At 36.6% G+C, this 27566-nt stretch overlaps 1 protein-coding gene across 4 annotated transcripts in view; it reads right to left on the reverse strand.

The window, feature by feature from the left end:
• Positions 1–27566, reverse strand: part of REV1 (REV1 DNA directed polymerase) — a 91911-nt gene that overhangs the window by 47744 nt on the left and 16601 nt on the right. For 3 of the 4 annotated variants that reach the window (XM_040623571.1, XM_040623569.1, XM_040623570.1), the window contains exons 2-3: positions 18787–18850; positions 16991–17117 (exon numbers count right to left, since the gene is read on the reverse strand). In XM_040623571.1, coding sequence (XP_040479505.1) covers positions 16991–17117; positions 18787–18840 — 181 coding nt within the window. In that variant the 5' untranslated portion in view covers positions 18841–18850. Of the gene's footprint in view, positions 1–10039; positions 10140–16990; positions 17118–18786; positions 18851–27566 lie in introns of those variants that run through there. The other variant, XM_040623572.1, reaches the window with a different exon arrangement.

Below are 27566 nucleotides of genomic sequence, written 5' to 3' on the forward strand. Positions count from 1 at the left end.
TGTTGCGCACCCTCCAGTACATTTTCCTTCAAGAAAAGTCCTTGATATACTAGCAAGGATAAGAAAACAAAATGAAAAATCAAACAAAACAAAAAATATTCAGAGAAATTTTATCCCCCAAATCTTTATAACTGATGTTACCCTCTAGAGAATGTCAGAACTAAAAAAGCTTTTAGAGATCTAATAACCATTTCATTTTCCATATTGGTATAAACAAGCTTAATTAAGTTAAACCAACTAGACCAATTCAAATAGTAGATAAAATTATCCCTCAATCCTCATTATATATCCTCACTGAACATATTATTTTTAAAATACATTAGAATATAAAAAAGTTAACTTAATCACCAACAAAAATCATCACCATAGATTACCAATGACATCTTGGTAAAGATCCTTTAAAGAAGAGTGTCTCTGAGGTTTAGCAGCTCCCAAAAATGACTTTACCAAAAGGAAAAAAAAAAAAAATCAGTTCTAACAAAAGATTTTTTTAAAGGCACATTGTGCCAACTGAATGATTTCCCCTGAAGACAGACTAAATTTTTCAACAAGCAAATTATTATTCAACAATGCACTTAAGGTTTCTTATAAATAGCATCAACTTTAGGCAGATTAATTTGTAGAAAAACAAAACATCAATCAGAGAGACTAAGGTAACTTTCTGAAGTCACACACAGCTGGTGGGACAGCCACCACGGTCCAGGTTTCCGTCTCCCAACACTCATACTTGATCAACCTTAACACGCTGCTACCCTGGATAGAAAGGCCTGGTTTCCAGCTGCAGTGTGACACTGAAAAGTTGTAACATCTCAGGCAACTGACGCATCCCACTTCGCCTCAGCTTCCTCTTTACAAAATGAGAAGCTAAACTAGATGACACTTAAGATTCCTTACAAAGCTATTGTATAATTCTATGTACTAAAACCATTATCTCCAGCAAACAAAACTTGAAGACTATTTCACAAGTTCGTGAGAGAAAGCAAAGCAGGTCACTCAATTTTACGGATAAAGCAACTAAAGCAGAAAAATGTAAACGAGTTAAAAAGATACATATATATGTTAGCAAGACATTGGAAAAGGTAGGTCACTAACTCACATATCTTGATTACCGAAAGAAACCACAATGTCTTGTACATATTAACAGGTATAAAATTCAGTAAGGCTAAGGTCAAGTAACAGTACTTAAAAGCAAATATTGTCTCTACTGTGGCCAACATAAAATATATGGTATAAGGGAAACACAGTGAACTGGAGATCAAAAGTCCTGAGTTCAATCTGGCTCTGCCAAAATTCACAAGTTTCTACTATCTTCATCATTTACTGTGACACAGGTCAAATGGGATGCCTGGAGCGAATGACTCCTAAGGTTCCTTTCAGACCTAAACTATTATGAAAATCTATTTGGCTTCCAGATAAATTTCCTATCACAGCCTCATATTCAATTACCAGTAGCTTCCATCACATTAAATACCATCACAGAAAGAAAGAAAAAAAAAGTATTTTAAAACCAACTCTACAACCCATCAAAAAGTCAGTAATAGTGCTTTGATGACCTGGTTAAAATAAACCATCTTTTATGTGTATTTGACCAGATTCCCTGCTCAACTGAGTTTATCCTCCCTCTGTAACCAAAGTTCTATACCTGATCCTATCATATGCTAACAATATTTATGAGTAGAAGGCAAAGACTAAAGGGGTCTTCACTTCTATTAATCTCTCAACAAGCAATATTGTCCGTCTTCATTGACATATATGTCGGTTATTATATGTGTATCCATGTGTGTAGAATCATACATCCCAAAACGCCTACATCAACTCCCAAACTGTCCATTAAAATACAGGCACAGAAGATCCAAGACATTTGAAAAAAAGTGTAACTAGTCTATTCTTTTCATTTGCGGCTTCCGTACTGAGGCAACATGGTGGTTTGAAATATGACACAGGAGCAATGTGCTCAGAAAATGTCCTCTATGATAAAACAATCTGACAGTCACTTTTACTAGCAATAATCCTAAATATCTGACACAGAAATTTAAGATTAGATGCCAGTTTCCCTAAGCCATCATATTTAACAAAATATACTTTTTAAGAGATACATAATACTTGGCATATCCTGTTAAAAAGTAAGTGCTCTCAACACATGTTTACTGAACAAAATAACAAGGATAAGTTTTTATACATGATAATAAACCTTGAAAATATCATTTTTTCTCCTTTCCCATGGTCACTAGACACGTGCCCATTCTAGTAGCACCAATATATATATGTCAATTTTATTTAAAAACATCCACCTCGGAGCGCCTGGGTGGCTCAGTCAGTTAAACGTCTGCTTTCGGCTCAGGTCATGATCTCAGGGTCCTGGGATCGAACCCCGCATCAGGCTCCCTGCTCAGCTCGGAGCCTATTTCTCCCTCCCTCTCTGCTTGCAGCTCCCCCTGCTTGTGCTTGCTTGCTCTGTCAAATAAATAAATCTTTAAAAAACCAAACCAAAACAAAAACATCTACCTCTTTGCAGAGCAAACTAAAACTGTCATTAGCTGTTTTATAACCATAGCAGGTAAAAAACTGAGGAAAGAAAATCAACACGAATTTAGGGCCTATTAAAGTCAGGTCCTTGACATACATTATCTCACTCCTCACCACCTGTGACTCCAACACTGGAATTAAACAGTATAGTCTTGGCATCACAAGTCCTGTGTGACATTATTAACTTCATTTCAATACTATTCTTACTGGAAAACATGCATTTTTTGGGGGGATTATTTGCATAACCATTTCCTAATGAAAGCACTGCCACGTGATTTTAGTGCCCAGGTTTTGTTACAAAGGGGCTGGTGCTGTTGTCACGGACTGCTTTAAATGTCATAGACTAATGTGGTATATACATTCAATGATATATTCAGCCTTAAAAAAGCAAGTTCTAATACATGCTACAACCTGAACCTTGAACCATTTATTACGCTAAATAAAATAAACTAGTGACCAAAAAACCCCCAAATATTGTATGATTCTACTTCTTTGAGGTATCTCAAATAGTCAAATTCACAGCAACAGAAAGTAGAATCATGGCTGCCAGGGAAGGTGGGATGGGGGAGAGGAAATGGAGTTATTTAATGGGTACAGAGTTTACAAGATAAAGCAGCTCTGGGGATTGGTCGTACAACAAGGTGGCTGTATGTCACACTACTAAACTATACAATTCAAAAATAGTTAAAGTGGTAAACTTTATGTTATGTGTAATATGCCATAATCAAAAATTTTTTAAAAAAAGCAGATCACATTTGACAGCGATGCTAAACACAAAAAAATATGCAATGTACCAATTAGTACCACATCTATCGTAAACAGGAATTTAGTTTTAGCAAAACAATATCATTCACATACTAATACTAACTTGAATTTTATTATCTCTGTAATTTTATTTGCATTTAATTTTCAGTTCTGCAACATTATTATTACTACTACCACTTTAGAGATGCTTGTGAAAATTAAATATATGAAAATCTTACAGTTTTAAGAGATGGGATTAGCTAATAAGTGACAAAGACCTAGAATTAAATTAAAATCCAAGCCTTGATTTCTGCTCCCATGCTCCTTCTCCAACTTACTGTCTCTCAATAAGAATATCTACATTCTACACTTCAGAAAAAAGTTTCAGAAAAAGATCAATGAAGATAAAGGGAGCCATTTGCAAAATAAAAATTTCTATATTAATACAAAAGTCAGCATACACTCAATCAACTTTCCCAAACTTTTTTTTTTTTTAAGATTTATTTATTTATATGCCAGGGGGCGGGGGAGGGCAGAGGAAGAGAGAGAATCCGCAAGCAGACTCCAGGCTGAATGCAGAGCCTGATGTGGGGCTTGAACCCAAGACCCTGAGGTCATGACCTTGAGCTGAAACCAAGAGTCAGACACTCAAATGACTGAGCCATAAGGCACCTCCAACTTTTCCAAACTTTTTAAAGCTTTGCCATTCTAACTGGAGAAGTGGTATTTGCTACATGAAAACTTACTAGAAATATTTCAACCAAAGTAAAACTATGAAGGTTTCCTATTAACAACCTTTTAAGCCAAAATTATTAGCTCCTTCAACATCCTGAACAAGGGTCTTTTATAAAGAAGACCAATTTCAAATAAAAGGCCTGTAAAATAGTAACATTTTCAAGTTTTAATAAATCTAAAATCAGGTTCTAAAACTTACAGCTTAAACATATACTCCTTTCTTTTTCTATGTGCATTTACGTATCCTTTCTTGACAAAACACAATTTCCACCAAAGAGCAACTGATCAACGAGAAAATTCTTCACCTAAACTGTGCTTCTCAGGAATAGGATTGTACAAGTTAAGAATTTTACAAATATCTTGGAAAGAAAGCTTTGCAAACGTATAACAATGTATCTCCTAAGGACAATGGTGGTAACTCAGCAAACAGCACCAAAAGCCTAGTGACTGTAGAGACAGTGTCTACCTACAGGGAGGTCAGCGTGCACTACGGGACTTGTTCTCAGCCCTGGACTGCACTGTATTTCAATTCAGGACTTGATTAAGAAAACAGGGGGTTACGCTTCTGGGTGGCAGAAAGTAGACGGTTAACTTAAACAAGAGACAAAGTAATCTGGGCCAAAAAATACCTTAATGAGAACAATGGAGACAGTGAAAACTGAAGCTCCACATTTGATTTTAAAACAACTGCACCATTTAGTATGTAGGAGAACTGGTACAAAGGCGACACAGGACAAAGACGTCTCAAATGTTTAAGCTAAATAAAGCTCTTTGCCTTTTTTTAATTAGCTCTACCTCCTTTCCCTCAAAATAACGAACTCAAACAATGCAGACATACAGAGGGCAGACCACGAGTGGGGATGGTTCTGCTCCACGTCACTGAGGTCACACTACATGCCTAGAATACTTGATTCTCTTTATGACTCAATATATGCTAGACCCTGACCAACTTCATTAGAGAAGTACAGTAAAAATCAACCAGGAGGAATCCTCTAAAGACCAAAATCAAGTCAGACTGGCTAATAAGCATTAAGTGATGTTTCAGTCATGCATAAAACACCAAAGGAAACAAATTAAGAACCTGCTTTGCTTTAATGAAGAAGAAAGATGGAGACATTTAAACTAGTGATTCTCAATTTTTTAAATAGCAGAACCCTATTTCAAATGAACCCTTACCAAAAAATCCCCCAAATACCAAAAAATAAAAGTAATATATATAAGACTTTATTCTGAAAGTTCAATTTGTAACATGTACTTATTACCATTTTGCCTTTCGGCATAGTAGTGAGAAAATCCTCATTCACACATATTAGAACTATTAACATTTTCAACTATTTAAAAGAAGTTATATTCCAAGGTCTACGTAGAAACTACTTAACCTAACAACAAAAGGTAAAAGACATTTCTACTAAATAACGTATTTGAGTATTTGCATCTTCTGTTTTTAGTGTACTTAAAAATACATTTAATTTTGAGACTATAAAATCTTTCGGGTATTTTGGAACTTAAGTTAATAACCAATTCAAAAACAACCAGCAAGGGGTGCCTGGGTGGCTCAGTCTTAGTTAAGCGTCTGCCTTCGGCTCAGGGGCTCCTCTGCTGGGAGCCTGCTTCTTCCTCTCCCACTCCCCCTGCTTGTCTCTCTCTCACTGGCTGTCTCTCTCACTGGCTGTCTCTGTGTCAAATAAATAAATAAATAAAATCTTTAAAAAACAAAAACAAAAAAACAAGCAAACAAAAAAATACCAGCAGCTTTTATCTGGCATCCAACATCACTTATGGTGTTACCTGTAACTTATGGAGCCAGAAACCTTGTTTAATCATGAGTGTATCCTCAGTACCCATGTTTTCAAGCATCTCACTTAGAATTTAGTAAGGATTCCACAAATGCTTTTTTTTTTTTTTTTAAAGATTTTATTTATTCATTCGACAGAGAGAGAGAGATAGCCAGCGAGAGAGGGAGCACAAGCAGGGGGAGTGGGAGAGGAAGAAGCAGGCTCCCAGCGGAGGAGCCTGACGTGGGGCTCGATCCCATAACGCAGGGATCACGCCCTGAGCCGGAGGCAGACGCTTAACGACTGAGCCACCCAGGCGCCCCTCCACAAATGCTTTTTAAACAAAAGATATTCTATCTCTGTGGGAACAGAGAGCCGACCAACATTTGATTGAGCTGAACCCAGAAACTAAGTAGGATTCTGACATTCCAAGAAGCTGAGGAAAGATGATGAGAAAAGCTTTAATTAAGGAAATGGAGAAGGGTGTGGCCACAGGGTTGAAAGCACACTTCAAAGAACTAGGAAGAATCTAGTCTGAGAGCTGTGGAGTGAGTTAACATGAAGATCAATCACACTGAGAGGACGTGACAGGGCTTGAATTCATGCTCTGGAGAGAAAGAACTAGGACCACTGGATGGAAGCTACAGGGACGCACATTTTGGCTCACTAAAACCATCAGACCTACTTGAAAATGAACTCGCTTGCCTCCTAGGACAGTATACCATCACACCAGAGTCACTGCAAGAGACTTGAGTGGCAGCCTGTCAGTAACTCAGCAACACTGAAGAAGGAATTCTCACACAGACAAGGATTAATACGAAGATTTAAATTTCCTTCTAACCCCAAGATTCTGAGTCTGTGATCTAAAACGAGGTTAGCAAACTAAGGCCCCTGGGCCAAATCTGGCCCACCTATTTTTTAAATAAGGTTTTACTGGAACATAGCCGTTCTCATTCACTTATGTATTGTCTAGGGCTGCTCTGGGGCTACAAGAGCAGAGCTGAGGAGTCCCAAAAGAGAGTACATGGCCCACAAAGCTCTGGCCCGTTACAGAAAAAGTTTGCCAACCCCTGATCTAAAATATAGCCAAAGCGGGGTCCCTGGGGGGCTCAGCTGGTTAAACAGCCAACTCTTGATTTCAGCTCAGGTCACGATCTCAGGGTGGTGAGATCAAGCCCTGCATTGGGCTCTGTGTTCAGCAGGGAGTCTGCTTGAGATTCCCTCCCCCTCCTCTTCCCCTCCCCCTGCTTGTGTGGGCACGCTCACTCTGTCTCTCAAATTTAATAAATAAATCTTTTAAAAAATTAAAATAAAATAAAATAAAATAAAATAAAATACAGCCAAAGACTACTACTTTTGGAAACGTAAAACAAAATATAGTATTTGTTCTAAATATTTCTCCTATCCACTATTTCAGATGCTGCTCAGAGAGGAGAGGGACGATTCTGCAGTAACATATGACCTCAAAATCAGTGACTTACAACAAAGGTTTATTTTTCACTCATGAAACACGTCCATCCTGTGCTCCATGTCACCTTTACTCTGAGATCCGGACTGATGGAACAACCTCTACCTAGAATACTGTCAGTCATTGTGGCAAAAGAAAAAGGGTATATAATGAAGCACAAACTGATTTTTAAAGCTTTATCCCCAACCTGACAGATACCACTTCTACTCACATTCCGTGAACTTCAACAAGTAGGGAAGTAAAATCCTCCTCCAGGGGGAGGGGAAGCAGATTTCAGTGAACAAAAATACAATCCACCATGTAGTATATTTGGAAATATTTACATAAGTAATTTGCTTTCCTTATTTCTACAAACTATCTTATCAGTAGCATATTTCTATAACAATATTCAGTCTAAAAGCAAAAAAAGCAAAGCCACTATAGTAATTTCATGTTTCCCAAGATAAACAATATTAAAGCTCAGAATTATTTTAAAATTATTCTCTATTCTACCAAAAACATGCCTAGGATAAAAAAATCTAGAAAATATGGGGCGCCTGGGTGGCTCAGTCGCTAAGCATCTGCCTTCAGCTCAGGGCGTGATCCCGGCGTCCTGGGATCGAGCCCCGCATCAGGCTCCTCCGCTGGGAGGCTGCTTCTTCCTCTCCCACTCCCCCTGCTTGTGTTCCCTCTCTCGCTGGCTGTCTGTCAAATAAATAAATAAAAATCTTAAAAAAAAAAATCTAGAAAATATACCACTCACAGTTCTAAGCCCAAAAAATGTTACTGCTGTGATATATTTGCTTCTAGCATTTTTTTCCTGTGCTTTTCTTAACAGCTCGATCATCCCCTACTTATCATTTTATATCCCACCCTTTTTTACCAAAAATTCTTCTATATTATTATAAATTATCCATAGTTAGCTTTTTAATTGTTTTAAGTCACTTTATAGATGGTATAATTTATAACAGAATTTCTATTCTCAGACAGTGCTTTGCTTTCATATAAAATAACGTGATTAAGATGATCTTTTCTATAAAGCTATACTAGGAGGCCAATCAGACTTATCAGCTTAGAGTAGACTCTTTTTTTTTAAGATTTTATTTATTTTTTTGAAGAGACAGAGACAGCCAGCAAGAGAGGGAACACAAGCAGGGGGAGTGGGAGAGGAAGAAGCAGGCTCATAGCGGAGGAGCCTGATGTGGGGCTCGATCCCAGAACGCCGGGATCACGCCCTGAGCCGAAGGTAGACGCTTAACCGCTGTGCCACCCAGGCGCCCCAGCTTAGAGTAGACTCTTAGAAGAATTACTAAGCCAAAGGTTATAAGCATATTAAAGGCCACTTGCATGTTTCATAACACCATTCTCCAAAGCAAGTCTACCAATTCACTCTTACTCCGGCAATGAACGGAGCGGTTATTTTCACCCATCTTTACCTATATTGGGTTTATTCATGTAATAATTTTTTAAAATTAAATAAACTTTGCAAAAATATATTGTTTCATTATACATTTATCTAACAGTGAAGTTGAACATATTTCCATACTTGTGACCCAGGTCTACTTACTGAAATAAACTGTTTCTGATATCTGCCTTTAATCTACTGGGATGTTAGTGTTTTATTTCCTATCATTTTGATGTATAAGCTTTTTTCCAGTCATCCAATTTGTTGCAACAAATTATACTGAATAATCCTACCCTCTCCCCCACTGATCTGTGGATCTTCATAACCCAGAATATTTAAAATAATGCTGAAGGGCTAGGCTGTTCTGTTTTATAAATATAATGCATGTTACTTATAATAAATACATATTTATGTACACAGACGATATCTAATTTACATAACATATAATTTCTTCTCTCTTTTCTTTTTTTTTTTTAACTAGGCTCCACACCCAGTGTGGAGCCCAATGCAGGGCCTGAACTCATGACCCTGAGATTATGACCTGAGCTGAAATCAAGAGTCAGATACTTAACTGACTGAGCCACCCAGGTGCCCCCACAGAATTTATTTCTGAGTAACTCTAAACGACTTATCTGCCTAATCTTCAACCAGTTACACAAAGTTTTAAATGCTTACAGCCTTCTATAATAGGTTTTGAGATGTCAGAGCCACTTCTCTCCTCATTGTTCTTTTTCATCATTGTCTTAAGGTAGACTATTGCAGGGGAAATAAAACGCAAGTCAGATAATATACTGTAGCAGGGTGGCTAATAGTTAATGGTATTAACAAGAATAAAAGCATTGGGTTTGAAGAAGCATTGCTACTGCAATAAAAGGATTTCTGGCATTCTAAAAATTCAAACTATTTAGCAAGCAAACTTCTTATGTAAAATAATAATGGGCATTCTTGATAACAATGAAGGCACTCTAGGATCCTAAAGTATCTTCTCAAAGTTTAAAATTATATTCCACAATCCTCCTACTATTAATTTTCAAGAACATTCTGTAAGAATGTTCTGAATGCAACCAGAGTTCAGAACTAAAACCAACCCTACTAAGGGACAATTACACACAGTAAAAGCAAAGGCATGTATCACAGGACCCCAATTTAGGCCTAAACCTCTGCAAATGAAATCCCATCACAGCAAATGCCATTACAGAACACGAAAAGAGCCACATGAAGACCACTTTCATGTTTCTAGGCACAATTTATAAGGTCATCTGGTTAAAACAAATTCTATTAACAAAATTTTAAAATCTTGTACAGAAGTTTTCCTCGATAAATCTCTAATGAGAAAATATTCATTATGCGCACCATTTCATTCTGTATATCCAAAGAACTTGATTAAATGTTGGTTGTGCTACATACATGGTAGAAAGAAGTAAACCAAATGGCTGCTTACACCTCCTTTGGTTCTACAGTAGTAATATCCTTCATTATTTCATTATTTCATTTGAGTCTCACAATCCTACAAATTAGAAAAGATAATTTAGCATAGTTACTGATGAGGAAATAGAAAGAAATTAGGTGATTTGTCCATAATCACACAGCCATTGTGCAGACCCTTTTGTCTTCTGACCCCCACCCATTACTCCTTCTCCAGTAGCCACGCTTACTCTTGACTCCTTTCCTAACGACCTTAGACTTACCACATTCAACTAAAAGCCACATACGCTTAACCAAACAGAAACTGAAGAAGTTTCTAAAGACTACAGAACACAGTTCTGAGTAACTATCAGGTGCAAACACCTACTGGACACTGGTAAAAATACAGTGGGTGGCATAAATTAATACAGGAAGTCTCTCCCCTGTTAGAGGCAAAATTCCTACATCTCTGATTTACAAGATCAGAGTCTCACAGAAAAATGAAAGAAGATACGTATATATAGAAAGAAACTAATTTCTGGAAAGCATACATTTCTGAAAAAGTAGATTTGTCACCATTAAATGGACTCTTTTCCTAAACCATCACATTCGCATGTTCAGAAAACAACAAAGTAAGGTTGTTAAAGTTTTCAAACCAATCCTTACCACTTGAAATGTAAGTCTGTCATATTTGCATACTCCCTTGTTCATTCAGCAATCCATGCCCAAGTTTTTGCCTGCCTGTTTTTTCACAAACCTAAGCAGTACCAAAGCCATTGGACCTGGTCTTCTATCCACATGTTGAAAAAAGTACAAAATAACCAGAACACCTCTTGCTGATCCCACTCCAGAGAAGACAGCAATTACAGTTCACTAGATTGGAAGCACTAACTCACCTGGGGAGCTTTCACCAAAATGAACATGCTCAGGGCCTATCTCCCAGAGATTATAATTCAGTAAAAGCCTAGAAAGTGGCCCATTTCTTAATTAAAAACTAACGATTTGGGGCACCTGGGTAGCACAGTCGTTAAGCGTCTGCCTTCGGCTCAGGGCGTGATCCCGGCGTTATGGATCGAGCCCCACATCAGGCTCCTCCGCTATGAGCCTGCTTCTTCCTCTCCCACTCCCCCTGCTTGTGTTCCCTGTCTCGCTGGCTGTCTCTACCTCTGTCGAATAAATAAATAAAATCTTAAAAAAAAAAAAAAACTAACGATTTAAGAAGACTGAGTTGAATTAGCATATGACTGAAAATTTTTTAACATTCTGATATACAAACACAAAACCCTGTTATTCACTCATTTACTCAACTAATATTTATTAAGCATCTTACAATGTGCCAGGCAAGGTTCTAGCCCCTGGGATATAGCATGATCAAGACCCATGTCTGTTCTCCACGGTACTTCTATTTCACTGGGCAGACAGAAAATAAGTCAGACAAATGATACCAGTTTAGGTACAAATAAATTCTATGGAAAGAACTAAAGCTGGACAAGGGGTCAGGAAAGAAATTGGAGGGCAAGGTACATCTATCTTAGGTGGTCAGGGAGTCTCAGAGGAGGTGACATTTGATCAGAGATGTGAATGATGAAGACCCAGGGACCTCAGACGGAATAGCAAATTTTAGGCCCTACAGTGCTACCTCTGATCCACGTCTGACTGGTGCTACAACATAAAATGGGCTAACTCCAAAAACTCAATACATGAATAAGACCTACCACTATAAGACGTTAGGGGTCAAAGTAAATGTTTCTAGCAATGATGCTATGCAATTTAAACACTGTGGACTGGCTTAGGGAAGGAGACAAAATCTAATTTAATCTGAGTGTTAAAGGATGAATATAATTCCAGTTCACAGAAGTGAGGAAAGAAGCTTTCACAAGAAGCAAAAGCACAAACAGAAGCTCAGAAACGACAAAGTACAAAGAAAAAACCTAAAATATTAGAATAAGCCCAATGACCAAAACTGAAGAATATAAAGGGGAAAATGTAGGTCAGGATTAGGACAAGAATGACTTTACCCTTTTGTGCTTGGAAAATGCCTATTTATCCGAGACCCAGCTTGAAGTGTCAACCCCTTTATGACGGCTCACTAACTCTCAAAGGCAATAACTTCTCTTCTTTGTTGCCACCTACCTTCCTCTGTATCTAACTCTCAGAGATTACTTACTCATCACAAAACCCACATTCTCCATCAGCTACCATCTCTGTTCAAACATAGTTCCTAACACACAAGCAGCATAGAAAATACATTTGTTCAATCAACTAAAGCAGAGTAAAGTGGGATGGACAGTCCACAGACTGGAAAACTCAACATAGTCAAGATGTCAATTCCCCTTAAATTGATCTACAGGCTTAATGTAATTCCTAAAACAACCCAGCAAGGTATTTATTTTATAAACACAGACAATTTTATTCTAAAATTTATATGGAAAGGCACAGGCCCTAGAACAGCTAAAACAATCTCGGCAAAGAAGAAAATGGAAATAATCATTCTGCGGGATATTAAGGCTTACTATATAGGTACAGTAATCAAAATCATGTGATATCAGTGAAGAGACACATGCATTAATATAATAAAACAGAAAACTCAGACACAGACCCAAATATTGTCCAACTGATTTTTGACAAAAGTGCAAAAGTAACCCAATGGAGGAAAATAGTTTTTTTTTTTTTAAAGATTTTATTTATTTATTTGAGAGAGAGAGAGAGAGACAGCCAGTGAAAGAGGGAACACAAGCAGGGGGAGTGGGAGAGGAAGAAGCAGGCTCCCAGCAGAGGAGCCTGATGTGGGGCTCGATCCCAGAACGCCAGGATCACGCCCTGAGCCGAAGGCAGACGCTTAGACTGAGCCACCCAGGCGCCCCGGAAAAGTTTTTCAACAGAGCTAGAGCAACTGGATATCCATACACCACCAAAAAAATAAATTAAATAAAATTAACTGAAAATGGATCATGAAATTAAATGTAAAACATAAAATTATGAAAATTTTTAGAAAAAAAAAATCAGTGAAAATCTTTGAGATCTAGTAAAGCGAAGACTTCTGAATTGAAAGCACAATCCATAAAGGTAAATAAGGCAGATAAACTGGACCTCGTGAAAATTAGAAACTTTGTTCTGCAAAAGACCATGTGAAAAGGATGAAAGACAAGCTACAGACTGAGAGAAAGTACCTACAAACCACATATCTGACAAACGAGTAGTATCTGGAATATATAAAGAACTCTCAAAACTCAAAGGAATATAAACGAATCCAATTAGAAAATGGGCAGAAGACACGTACAGACATTTCACTGAAGAGGACATACAGATGGCAAATAAACACATCAAAGGCTGTTCGGTATCATTAGCCATTGGGCAAATACAAATTCAAACCACAATGAGACACCACTACGTATCTATTAGAATATGTAAATTAATTTAAAAAACAAGAACAAAAAACCAATTTGTCTTTATCAAATGCTATGCAATGACATACAAATGACATTGAGCAATGACAACACAAATAAAAACCACAAGGAGATATCAGCACACACCTATTAAAATGTTTAAAAAACGCTAAATGCTAACAAGAATGAAGAGAAACTGGGTCACTCATAAACTGCTGGTGAGAATATAAAATAGCACAGCCACGGAAAACAGTTTGGCAGTTTCTTAAAAAAAAACGAAACAGGAACTACCATATGCATGACCCAGCAATAGCACTCTTATGGTCACACAAAACCTGTATATAAACATTCAAAGCCAAAACCAGAAAATCATCCAGATGTTCTTAAACAGGTAAATGGTTAACAAACTGTGGAACACCCGTACTGGAATACAACTCACCAAGAAAAAGGAAAAAACTACTGATATATACAACTTGGATGACTTTCCAGAATATTATGCTGAATTTAAAAAGCCGATCCTAAAATGTTATATACAGTATGTTCTATTTATGTAACATCCTTGAAATAAAAAAAGCATAGAAATGGAGACACGGTTACTAGTTAAAGGGATTGAAAAGGGGCAGAGAGCAAAAGGGAAGCAGGTGTGGCTACAAAATAGCAGCATGAAGAATTTTTGTGGTGTGGAAACATTCTCTATCTTGACTGTATCAATGTCAATTGCCTGGCTGATACTGTACGGTAGTTTATAAGATGTTACCAAGGAGACGAACTGGGCAAATGATTCATGGTATCTCTCTGTATTATTTCTTACAATGGCATTTGAATTTACAATTATCTCAAAAAAAGAAGTTTAATTTAAAAAAACAGGATGGGGGTCGCCTGGGTGGCTCAGTCAGTCAAGCATTTGCCTTCAGCTCAGGTCATGATCCCAGGGTCTTGGGAGTCGGTTTCCCTGCTCAGTGGGGAGTTTGCTTTTCCCTCTCCCTCTGCCCCTTCCTATTCCCCTGCTCATGTGTGCTCTCTCTCTCACTCTGCTCTCGAATAAATAAAATCATTAAAAAAAGAAAAAAAAAGGATGGGGCGCCTGGGGGGCTGAGTTGGTTAAGCAACTGACTCTTGATTTCAGCTCAGGTCATGATCCATGATTGAGCCCTGAGTCGGGCTCCGCACTCAGCAGGGAGTCAGCTTGAGATTCTCTGTCTCCTCCCCTCCCCCAGGTATGTGCGCACACCTGCATGAGCATGCACACTCTCTCTCAAGTAAATCAATCTTTAAAAAAAAAAAAAAAAGGATGGAAGGCGAAGAAGTTAACCTTAGCAGGGAAAAGATTTTCTTGTGGGGGGGAAAAAAAAGAACGGGTTGATAGATGCACAACACCCAAAAGATGTAGAATCTTCCCTTAATCTCAAACTCAACGCTAACTGGGTTGCAAAGGATGGGAGTCACCAAAGAGAAGTTCAGTTGGCAGAACTGGGAACTTTATAAGAATCAAGAAAACTTGGAATGTTAAGGTCTATGGGGAGCACGATTAAGAATTAATAATAATAATAGACCATTTCTTACTAGTCTTACTGCATCTAAAGCACTAACTGACTACTGATAATTTATCACACAGAGATTGTTGATTCTTCTACCTACAAACTGACAATATTCACTAAAACTGAAAACTTTTCTAAAAAAATTATATCATCACAATTTGCATGTCCCTAGAAAATTCAACAAAATGGAACTTTACTTGTAGAATTATAATGTAATCCTAGTAATAGTAAAAATTAATATTTTCATCCCTATCCAAAAGAAAAGGATAGGCAACAAAATGAAAAGGACAGGGATAATAATGAAAAAGAAAAGGATAAAACTGGGTCCAAATAAAACGGGTCTGCAGAGAAAATGTCTTATGGTCACACAAAAATTGGTGAGAAAAGTAGAATTAGAATTCTATTCTCAACCATGGTAGTGATCACTATAGTGTTTTTTTTTTCTCCCTCATACAAAGAATCTCTTTCTTTTTATATGAATAAGGGTGCCCTCATGAACTGGGGACTTCCACTCCTGGCTAATGTAACAAGCAATGTTTCTTTCTTTCTTTCTAACACTTTTAATTTTTATAATGCATCTCAGAAAAGTCTGTGAAGCTTGAATGTTCCAGGATACCTACATAGAAAAATTGCATGTTATGAACTTCCCCAAAGGGGCACCCAAAGCATTCATTTTGAGATAACATTCTTGGACTAAATTTAATGTCAACGATGCCCGGTAAAACTCAACCAGGAAAATGTATCAGTTAGTTAAAACTTAATTTTAATTCAATAAATTTTTCCTGAGTGGCTAATACCCAGTCACTGTAGAGACACAGTACAACAGTAATGAAAATGTGAAAATGTAGCTCTTGCTCTTGCCTGGGAAACAGGCAACTACGGTAAGATCCAGTAAATGGTAAGATACTAAGGAGTCATAGTCCCAAAAGAGCCTGAGAAGTCACTGACACAGTAGGAAGACAATCAGACAAGTTAGGGGAAGTGATGCATAAAGAGACCTCAAAGATAGACAACTAACAGCCAGCTGAGAAGCAGAGAGGGATAAATATCACAGACTAACACAAATATTTACAGCCATTCACTTAAAAAACACACACATTAAAATGATCTTAAGAGGAGAGGAATTCTCAAGAGATTGAAAACTTTAGTAATAAAAGCTGATAGCCAACAGACAAGTGATAACTGACTTTACAAATCAGAGAAAGATAAAATCTAAGCTGGCTATGTGGAAGCAGAGAAGAGTCTGCTTGGTGCCAATGAAAGCAAGAGAAACTCAGTGCCCAGAAAAAGACGCACTGGGCAACTTCAAAAGTGGCCATGTGAACAGGTCATAAAACAAGAATTTTATGGTTGAAATTCTAAGAGACAAATTAGAAGTCCAGATCTCCACTTCCACTCACAAAGAAGAAAGATTATTCTGTCCCTTCCAGAGAGTGGACTCAGTGTCAACAGGCACACAGGAGGGGAGAAGTGGATGCAAGGGATGAAAAAAAAGAAGAGGAAGATAAAATGAAATTCTGTTTTCTAAACTGCGAGAATTGTGGCCTCATCCTTCCCCCATGGCAACCAAAATGCCAGCAGCTAGGGTTACACCTTCTCTAAGTAAGATTCTGGGAATCAAACAGACACACTACCCTCCTCCCCCATCAGCTCGAAAGGACCTATGGATAATTATAGTTGGAAATTCACCAATGAAATGGCCCTACCAGATCCCACTATACTGAAGCTCATGGCGTACATGCCCCACACGTGTGTGATGAACTTCCTGTCAAGTGGTTACAAAAGACGACTACTGTTTTCCATTTTAAACCTCATTTTGCTTTTTAAAACTGTGTACTTTGATAAAAATCAAAATGAAAAACACAATGGCAAGTACAGGTGGGACAAAAAGGAAAAGTAAAAGACACTAAACAGAGGATTTTATCATTTTTATACAGAAAATTTAAAAAAACAATTTAAAACAAATCACCCTCAACCCTAATAAAAGTACATGCCAAAATAGGGTACCTAAAAAGTAAAAAGGACTCAACCTGTATATCCATTAACGTAAATGGCAACTCCACTAAAAATCGTAGATGAAGTTCCATCCTTCTGTATGGTAGCATCTGATCGAAATTGTTCCTCCAATTTCTGGACCTTGGCAGCCATATACCCACCCTAGAATTTAAAAAAAGGTAAACCAATCATAAAAGTTATATTTTTTCACCCCCTTTCTTCAAGAAATTTACATTAAAACAAACAAACAGACCTTATTCTATGCTAGTGACCAAGGTATAATGATGACAAGGTGTAATTATAAACATTAACCATAATGCAAGGCAATAAACAGGCAGGTCAAGGAAGACTTTTCCCTCTGTCAACTCAATTTTAAATTCTTTTATCACATTCTTATAACAGTTACTTTAAAAGAGAAAGGTAGGTCAAGAATAATGTTTAATCCCATAAAACATTGTTCTTACCTACAAAATCAAGCAGAAGTTACAGTGAAGTTTAAATCAATTAAAAATTTGACAAGTGGTCAGTAAGAGTATATTTTTGACTGGCTTCCACTATCTTCTGAATACAGGAAGCTTAAAATTAGCAACTTAAAGTGAAATTAAACAGTTCAACAAACCAGTACAGTAATCCATACATGGAGCTACTACAATAGATGATTCAGTGGCCAAATTCTGGATCTAATCAATCTACTTGATAACTGTAATAATTTTCCTTAGAGAACATCAATTTCAGAAAGAATATAAAAACATTATTTTTGCTAAAGATCTACACAAATATATGAATTCAGCTACACTTTTCCTAAACACTGACAAAATTAAGCTTTTAAGTATTTGAATTACCAGTTAAATCTTTATTGATTTTACTTTACTAAAAAGAACTATCCATTAGATCTTTAAAATACAGCCATAGATATCTAGAAGTAGTACATATACTTCTTCCAAAATGTTAATTACTTCACTGTATTCAAATATTACATGCTCATTGTGGAAAAAAAATTTTTTTCCAGAAAATATGAAGAAGAAAACTTAAATGAGGTATGATCCTATCCACTGTCAACATTTTGGGATCTTATTTTCAAAGTTTATTACTATGTCTCAGAATATAGAGGTTTTAGAAATATAGGATCATATATAATAGTCCTTTACAACATACCGTTTTAGTCAAGGCCATCTTGCCAAGTTAAATATAAAGGTAAGAGGCACCTGGGTGGCTCAGTTGGTTAAGCATCCAACTCTTGATTTTGGCTCAGGTCATGATCCCAGAGTTGTGAGATCGAGCCCCATATCAGGCTCCATGCTAGGCATGGAGCCTGCTTAATATTCTCCCCCCCCCCCCGCCCCTCTCCCCTACCTCTCTCGANAGAGAGAAAGAAAGAAAGAAAGAAAGAAAGAAAGAAAGAAAGAAAGAAAGAAAGAAAGAAAGAGGAAGGAAAGGAAAGGAAGGCAAAGAAAGGAAAGGAAGGAAAGAAAGAAATGTAAAGCTAAGTGATGGCTGGACAGTGTTCCACTACATAAAGGTAATTTATTTTACCAATTCCCTACTATGGTATATCATGTTTTCCTGTTTTTCAGTATTTTTAGCAATGCTGCAATAAAATTATCATAAATAAATATCTGTGTACCAGAACATTTATTTCCTCAGGATAAAATAAAGTTCAGGTGTTAAAAAGTTTAAACAAGCTTTCAATATGTTGTGAAAACTCAGAAGCGTTGGTATCTAAAGTGATTTACACTTTTAAAAAATGCCTTAAACCACACCATAACCTACAAGAAGAACAAAAAATACCTAGACAATTAAATGTAAGTATTTTTACTCTTTTAAAACACACCCATTTTTCCCAGCCGTCACTTTCAGCTCGCCTCCTCCATCCACCTCGTCTCATGGCGGAGCTTCTGTATTAAGGGAAAAACAAAAAAACGAAACTGTGAATTTTATAACATAATGTACTACTAACTGACATTTTATTTCAAATCAAGAAAAATGAGAAATTAAACTCAAATATTCAATTTGTGAAAGTTAAAATTTTTTCCAAAGCATACATTCTCCTGCTTCTTAAGTGAAATTTGTTCCTTAAACACCCTCCTGTAGATAAGTGTCAGGCTTAGATTATAACTACTATAAATTTAATTTCATAGCAAAAACTTTTATGCATTCCTGAGCACCAAACCTGATACACACTTGCATAAAGAATCACCAAATTAGACTAACATGGCCACGCTTACTCGTTAACATTAATTAGTATTAACAGAACCCAAGAAAACATTTTCCTTCATGAATTGCCCTCTGATATGGCTCTTACACTCTATCTTTGCTATTACATACTAGACACTTAAGAGTGCGGTCACCGTGTAATTCACCTATTATGCAAAAACCCCTAAATGAAGTCAATTAAAACAACACGTCTAGGGGAGATAATGTAGAAGGATTATCACTTATAACAAACTATCAAATCTGGCATTCTCCTTAAGGCTACACTTGACCCACTATCCCATTAAACCACCAAAATGACCAAATAATGGCTTATCTCAAGTGTCAGCTGGCTTAGTGGCTAGCAAGATATAAAATGGTTCAGAAGTCAAAGCAGGCACTAAATGAAACTCCTTATAAAATCCTTCTAGCCATATGGCTACATCTTGAGACAGGACTGCATTATCCTTCACAAAATTAACATGTCCTCTGTTTAGGTTATTTTTCTTCTACTAACTATGTAAAAGTTATTATCAATGCATATGCTACTCGAGAAGCTCTGTACATTATACAAATCAGCTTTGATACGGTTTATAAGAATTTGTTAGTGACTGACACCTTAAAACATGACACTTTAGCCACCCACATCAGTAGATATTTTCTTTCAAATATTTCTATATTTGACATATTATGTGATTTATAGTTTTTCTTGCTGACATTAATTATGAATTTTTACTGTCTACTCTTAAAAGGGGCCTAAAGATATGTAGAGACATTCTCTTAAAAATGTAAGTCCAACAGAGAGACAAGGGGCATTAGCAAAGAGCTCTGCAAACAGGAGGCAAGGGATTAACCCAGATTAGGGGATGTGGATGCTGGCATTGTTTTCAGTCTGACAAAGGTAGGGACATGGCTACCCAATGTGTTCATTATGAGTCCCAGAACTGCCATATTTGCTTTACTTAACAGTTCTGTTTTCAAAGGCTCACTTTGTCTAGTCTCTCAAGACTTCGACCCTTACCTTAAAGGAGTCTGGGAAATGTGTTAATACACAATTTTTATATAAACTCTGAATCTATACATCTGCTCTTACAAGTAAATAGTTTGGGGGTTCTGGCCATTATATGTTAAGGATGCATACTCACAAAAATTAAAGGCAACGATTAATCAGCTAAACGAAGGTAAGTTAAAGAATAAAATATGCCATCACAGTTTAATTCAGTTGGCTAATCAATTATTTAAGAGTCTTACTCATTTAAGATCTACTGGGTAACTACTGCAAAAGGCCAATATGAAATATTAACAGTGGTCTACTGAGGGTAGAAAACTATGAAACAAAGTTACAATAATTAAAAAAAAATAAATTTTAAGGTTCTTCTCTATTCCAAAGTAATAAAGCTATTCCAGACAAACTTTTAAGCTTTGAAAAGAAAAAGGAATGAGACTGAAATTAGTAATTTCTTCATTTCCACTAATTTGACCAAGTATAACAAACTCATACTGACTGAGGATTCAAATAATAAGACCAAAAAAAGGGGAAAAGAAACAAGAAACTTATTTCATTTTCTGAGGAAGAGGAAAGCTAGATAAAACATTTAAAAAAAAAAAAAAAAAGGCATAGAAGGCCCAGAAAATAATGAAAAATTACTGCGCCAAGATTTAGAAGATGAAAAAGAAAACCTGCCACTTCACCTCTCCTTCCCAGATTGGGACAGCTTTTTCCCCTAAGAACATGTGGAAATTATAAAAGAGTGGCTGAGAGGCTGGGCAATGTTTTTGAACAACACAGTAAGGGAACAAAAGTTGGCATTTAAGGGTCCTCCAAGCACATAAATCTCTATACTTGGGACTAGGATCCTAGGAGTAAGTAAACTGGAAGTAGACAGACCAAATTTTGTCAAAAATATATCCTGCCTTAGATTATTTCAATCTCTGAAAGTAAATTAAGATGATCCTAGACTAACACAAATATATGGAAGTAACATAACATGCTTATATTAAACAATGAATGAGTCAACCAAGAAACCAAGGAGGAAATCAAAAAATACAAAAAGACAAATGAAAATGAAAACACAATGGTCCAAAATCTTTGGAATGCACCAAAGCTGTTCTAAGAGGGAAGTTCATAGCAATACAGGCCTACGTCAAGAAGCAAGAAGAATCTTAAATCAAGAAACTAACCTTACACCTAAAGGATGTAGAAAAAGAAGAAGAAAAAAAAAAACCTAAAACCAGTAGAAAGAAGGAAATCATAACGACTAGAGCAGAAATAAACAATAGAACAGATCAATGAAACCGGGAGCTGGTTCTTTGAAAAAACTCAACAAAACTGATAAACCTTTAGCCAGAAGCATTTAAAAAAAAAGAGAGAGGATTCAAATCAACAAAATCAGAAATAAAAGAGGAGAAACAATAAATAACACCACAGAAAATCACAGGATTATAAGAGAATATATATATATATATATATATATATGTATGTATGTATTTTAGATGTTATTTGGGAGAGAGTGCACGCACATGCAAGAGAGCATGGGGGAGGGGCGGGGAGAAGCAGACTCCCCACTAGCAGGGAGCCCGTGGCGGGGCTCCATCCCTGGACCCTGGGATCATGACCTGAGCTGAAGGCAGCAGCTTAACCCACTGAACCACCCAGGAGCCCCAGATTATAGGAGAATATTATGAAAAATTATATACCAACAAATTGGACAATCTAGAAGTAAATTCCTAGAAACAATAACTTTCCAAAACTCAATCAGAAAGAAATAAAAATTTGAACAGAGCAATTAATAACAATGAAATTGAATCAGTAATCAAAAAATCTCCCAATAAATGAAAGTCCAGGCCCAGATGGCTTCACAGGTGAAATTTTAGAAAACATTTAAAGAAGAACTGATACCGATTCTTCTCAAACTATCCCAAAAACCTGAAGAGGAAGGTTTCATTCTATGAGGCCAGTATTACCCAGATATCAAAACCAGATAAAGACACTACAAAAAAAGGGAAATACATACAGGCTATTATCTCTGATGAACATATATGCAAAAATCCTCAACAAAATATTAGCAAGATGAATCTGATAATACATCAAAAAAAAATCATGCATTATGATCAAGTGGGATTTACCTAGCTATGAAAAGGTGGTTCAATATTCACACCAACAAAACAAAAGGAAAACAATCATATGATCATTTCAATAGATGCAGAAAATGCATTTGACAAAGTACAACACCCACTCATGACAAAAAAACCTCAACAAAGTAGGTTTAGAGAGAACATAACACAATAAAGTTCATATAAGAAAACGCACAGCTAGTATTGTACTCGATTGTGAAAAACTGAGTGCTTTTTCCCTAAGATCAGGAACAAGAGATTCTCAGGACTTTTATTCAATATAGTACTGGAAGTCCTAGCCACAACAATTAGATAATAGAAAGAAATAAAAGACATCCAAACTGGTAAAGAAGCAAACTTTCATCATTTACAGATGACATGATACCATATGTAGGAAACCCTAAAGACTCCACTGATAAATGGAACTGATAAATGAATTTGTTAAGGTTGCAGGATACAAAATCAATACACAGGAATCTGTTGCATTTCTATACACAAATAATGAAGGAGCAGAAAGAGATATTAATAAAACAATCCCATTTACAAAATGCACCAAAAAACAAAGTACCTAGGAATAAGCTTAACCAAGGAGGGGAAAAACCTGTACTCTGAAAACTATAAAACATGGATGAAAGAAACTGAAGATGAAAACAAATGGAAGAATATAACTTGCTCATGGACAGGAGAACCAATATTATTAGAGTGTCCATATTACCTATAGCAATCTACAGATTTAATATAATCCCTATTAAAATACCAACAGCTTATTTCATGGAACTAGAACAAATAACCTTAAAAATCTGGATAGAACCACAAAAGACCCCAAATAGCCAAAGTAATCTTGAAAAAGAAAAACAAAACTGAAGGTATCACAAACAATTCCAGATGTCAAGACACACGACAAAGCTGTAGTAATCAAAACAGTATGGTACTGGCACAAAAACAGACACGAACATCAATGGAACAGAAGATAGAGCCCAGAAATAAGCCTATGATTATATGGTCAATTAATCCTTGACAGAGAAAGCAGGAATGTGCACTGGGAAAAAGACAATCTCTTCAACAAACGGTGTTGGGAAAAATAGCTACATGCAAAAGAATGAAACTGGACCAGTTTCTTACACCATCTACAAAAATAAACTCAGAATGGATTAAGGACCTAAATGTGAGACCTGAAACCATAAAAATCCTAGAAGAGAGCACAGGCAGTAATTTCTCTGACATCAGCCATAGCAACATTTTTCTAGATAGGTCTCCTGAGGCAAGGGAAAGAAAAGCAAAATAAACTACTGAGACTACATCAAAATAAAAAGCTTCTGCACTCCAAAGGAAACAATCAACAGAACTAAAAGACAACCCACTCAATGGGAGAAAATATCTGCAAATGACATATCCCATAAAGGGCAAGTATTCAAAATATATAAAGAACTTATAAAACTCAATACCTAAAGACCAAATAACCCAATTAAAAAAGGGCAGAAGACATGAACAAATATTCTCCTAAGACATACAGACGGCCAACAGACACATGAAAAGATGCATAACATCACTCATCATCAGGGAAATGCAAATCAAAACCACAATGAGGTATCACCTCACACCTGCCAGAATGGCTAAAATCAAAAACACAAGAAACAACAAGTGTTGGTGAGGATATAGAGAAAAAGGAATCCTCTTGCACTGTTGTAGAATGCAAAGTGGTACAGCCACTGGGGAAAACAGTATGCAGGTTCCTCAAAAACTTAAATGATTATTAAATAAATAAATATTACTATCTTAATAAATTATATGATCCAGTAATTCCACTATTTACCCACAGAATATGAGAACACTAATTTGAAAGATATATGTACCCCTATATTTATTGCAGCACTTACAACAGCCAAATTGTGGAAGCAGCCCAAGTGTCCATCAATAAATGAATGGATAAAGAAGAGGTGGTGTGTGTCTGTGTGTATACATATGTACAATGGAATATTATTCAGCCATAAAAAATAATAAAATTTGGCCATTCGCAACAACATGGATGATCTAAAGAGTATAATGCTAAGTGAAATAAGTTGGTCAGAGAAAGACAAATACCATGATTTCATTCACATGTGGAATTTAAGAAACAAAACAAAGAGAAAGAGACAAGCCAAAAAACAGACTCTGAGAACAAACTGATGGTTACTGGAGGGGAGGTGGGTGGGGGGGATGGGTGAAATAGGTTAAGGGGATTAAAGAGTACACTTATTATGATCAGCACTGAGTGATGTACTGAATTGTTGAATCACTGTATTATACACCTGAAACTAATATAACATTGTATGTAAACTATACTGGAATTATAATTTTAAAAAACAAAACAAAACAAAAAAAAACGATCCCGGACTGCTCAGCACTCCAAAGCATTGGGCAGAAGCAATGTAAATCCTCTATGGAGGGCAACAACATCCTAACCTTCCCATGTTTCTGCAAACCATTTTGAAAATACAAAGTCTGGCACACAAATAAAAATAACCAGGCACACAAAGTAGTAAGATCACATGAGTGAGAACCAACAGAAACAAATTAACAGACCTACAGACTCCAGATACTGATCTTGTTTTTTTTTTAAAAGATTTTATTTATTCATTTATTTATTTGACAGAGAGAGAGAGAAAGCACAAGCAGGGGGAGCAGCAGGCAGACGGAGAGGGAGAAGCAGGCTCCCCGCTGAGCAGGGAGCCCTGACGTGGGGCTCAATCCCAGGACCTGAGATCATGACCTGCGCTGAAGACAGACGCTTAACCCACTGAGCCACCCAGGTGCCCCAGATACTGATTTTAACCCACTTAAAAATTGAATTGTGCTTACTATGTTCAAGGAAATAAGCAGCTGCCATGGGTGGGGAAAACAGAGAATCCATTCAAAATATTCAAAGGAGCACCAATTAAACAACAGCTGTCTTTTCAACAGAAACAATAGTGCCAGAAGACAACAGTGCCGACAGAAAATAATTAACTTACTTAGAATTCTATACTCAGAGAAAAATTCAGTCAAGAAAGATGAAATAAAGGTATTTTGGTCAAATAAAAACAGAAGCTAATGCCACCAGCAAACTTGCACTAAAGAAATCCTAAAATATATCCCTCAGGTAGAAGAAAAATTATCTTGAAAGGTCAAAAATACAGGAAAAAAAGCAGCAAGGAAAACAATAAATATCTGGATTAATCAATGTTAAATACTGACTGAATAAAAGTACAGTAATGACAGTCAATCTGTTATTGTTTTTACCATAGAGATTTTACCAAAAGATTATGAATAAAAGAATAAGGGTAAGAGGAATTGTTTCTAGTCCAGACTCTGCCACTAACTGGTTTCACTGATCTCCAGTACATCGCCATCTCTCTAGGTCTCAATTATTACATTTTCTGGGTCTTTTGCTGTAAGAGGTTTGGGTAGTTGACTACTAGATTTCTGTCAACCTAAATAAAGAGAAAAACTGAGGAAAGCTCGTATTACCAGAAACTGAATTTATTTGAGAACAATAGAGCAATTCCAATTTGGGAAATGCACGCTGTACCAAGCAATAGCCAAGCCTGTTGAGGGTTTGGGGTGGGCTATGCTTATGGGGAAGGACTGCAAAGGGGGGAAGCCCAGCTCAAGTCCAAGCGGTCAGTTCATCGGCTTGAGGATGGGGAGAGATTCTTGGCAGATATTCACTGGTCAGGAGAGAGGTCTCCATCTTCTGTACATCAGACATTTATAGGAAATCAGCCCCTCAATTTTTAAGTACGCTCCTCTGAGGGCATATGCCTGAGATTCTCCATTTCATATCCTCTTATTCCGTTTTAGATTAAAATTCTTTCATAGTTTCCTTTTGTATTCTATATAAGACACACAGAACTATTTTCAGAAATCAAATATAAAAATTAACACTATATCCATACACTTTAGCAACAAATTTTAGAGATTTAATTATGTAACGGTTTTGATGCTCTATACTTATTTATGCAAACCTCCTTTACTTATTCCAGAAAAGACTTAAGGCAACTTGTACTATCAAATTCATTTAAATAATCTATGATGGCCTATGACAGTGGATTGAGGTAAAAACTGAACTGCAAATCTAGTGTTCGCTGAATGCTGGGAGTGGCAATTTATCAGCCCTATCACTGTTACATGACATCAGTTGTATAACTCTCTTTTGTCAAACAATAGATGCTATAGGTAAGTAGACAGCTGTAGATTACTTCTCACAGCATAGGTAATTATGGCACCTAAGAAATAATTCAGACATGTATAGGGGACACCACACTAAACTACCTATAGATCAAAGCTAATTGAATATTACTGTGTCTAAAGCACCATATTTTACTGGGCAATACTGAGATAAATGAAATCATAGACATTTTTGCATGAGTTCTAAAATTTTACAATCTAAAAAGAAATAAGTACCAATTAAGGAAATACTAACTAGCTCTACAAACGAACTTAAAGGAAAGATTTTAGGAAGGAAGAGTAGGGAGAAAAAAAACTCTGGACACAAAGAAAACTACGTGACCCACATCTATGATGCTGGCAAAGAGCAGTAACAGACCAAGCTGGCATGCAGCAAAGCTACCTGACAACCTAAACTGTAAGGTCAATAAAAGAGAGACCCAGGTGACAGGAAGCAAGTAATAAGTAGGCTTATCAGACTTCTGTTCATATGCACACAGCATCAAAGATTATTCATACTTCACTGAGTTCAGTTAGACACACACTCCTCTTTCTCATACTCAAAACATTACAGAATGAAAATATGAACATACTATACATATATATATATAAACATTAATCTTACATATGATAGAGTCAATAAATTCTTGTTAAAGAAAATGTACTTATACAGAAGACATAAAGCAATAGGAATGTCTCAGTACAGTGTACCCCAGTATATCTATATTTGAAACTGTACCTTGTATATTTAATCTTACCTACTTTATTTCTCTTATTTTATTATTTTTTAAGATTCTATTTTTAAGCAATCTCTATATCCAATGTGGGGCTCAAACGCAGAACCCCAAGATCAAGAGCTGCATGCTCTACTGACTGAGCCAGCAGGTGCCCCTATTCCTCTTATTTTAAAACATCTTTCCAAAGATTCACAAGTTCTGTGCTGTTTAATAGAAATGATACACTCTCTCCCCAAAATGGCACACAGACAAGATTAGTCAATGATACACACTTTTGATGCTAACCAGAACCACACAACAGGTAGGATTAAGCGTAAGTCATTTAGGGGGTTCTAAAGCCTACAGTGCTTCCTTTGCAGTGTGAAATCAGGAAACCACTATGTAA

The sequence above is a fragment of the Ursus maritimus genome, unplaced genomic scaffold (genome assembly GCF_017311325.1).
Source record: "Ursus maritimus isolate PB19 unplaced genomic scaffold, ASM1731132v1 scaffold_6, whole genome shotgun sequence".
Lineage (NCBI taxonomy): Eukaryota > Metazoa > Chordata > Mammalia > Carnivora > Ursidae > Ursus > Ursus maritimus.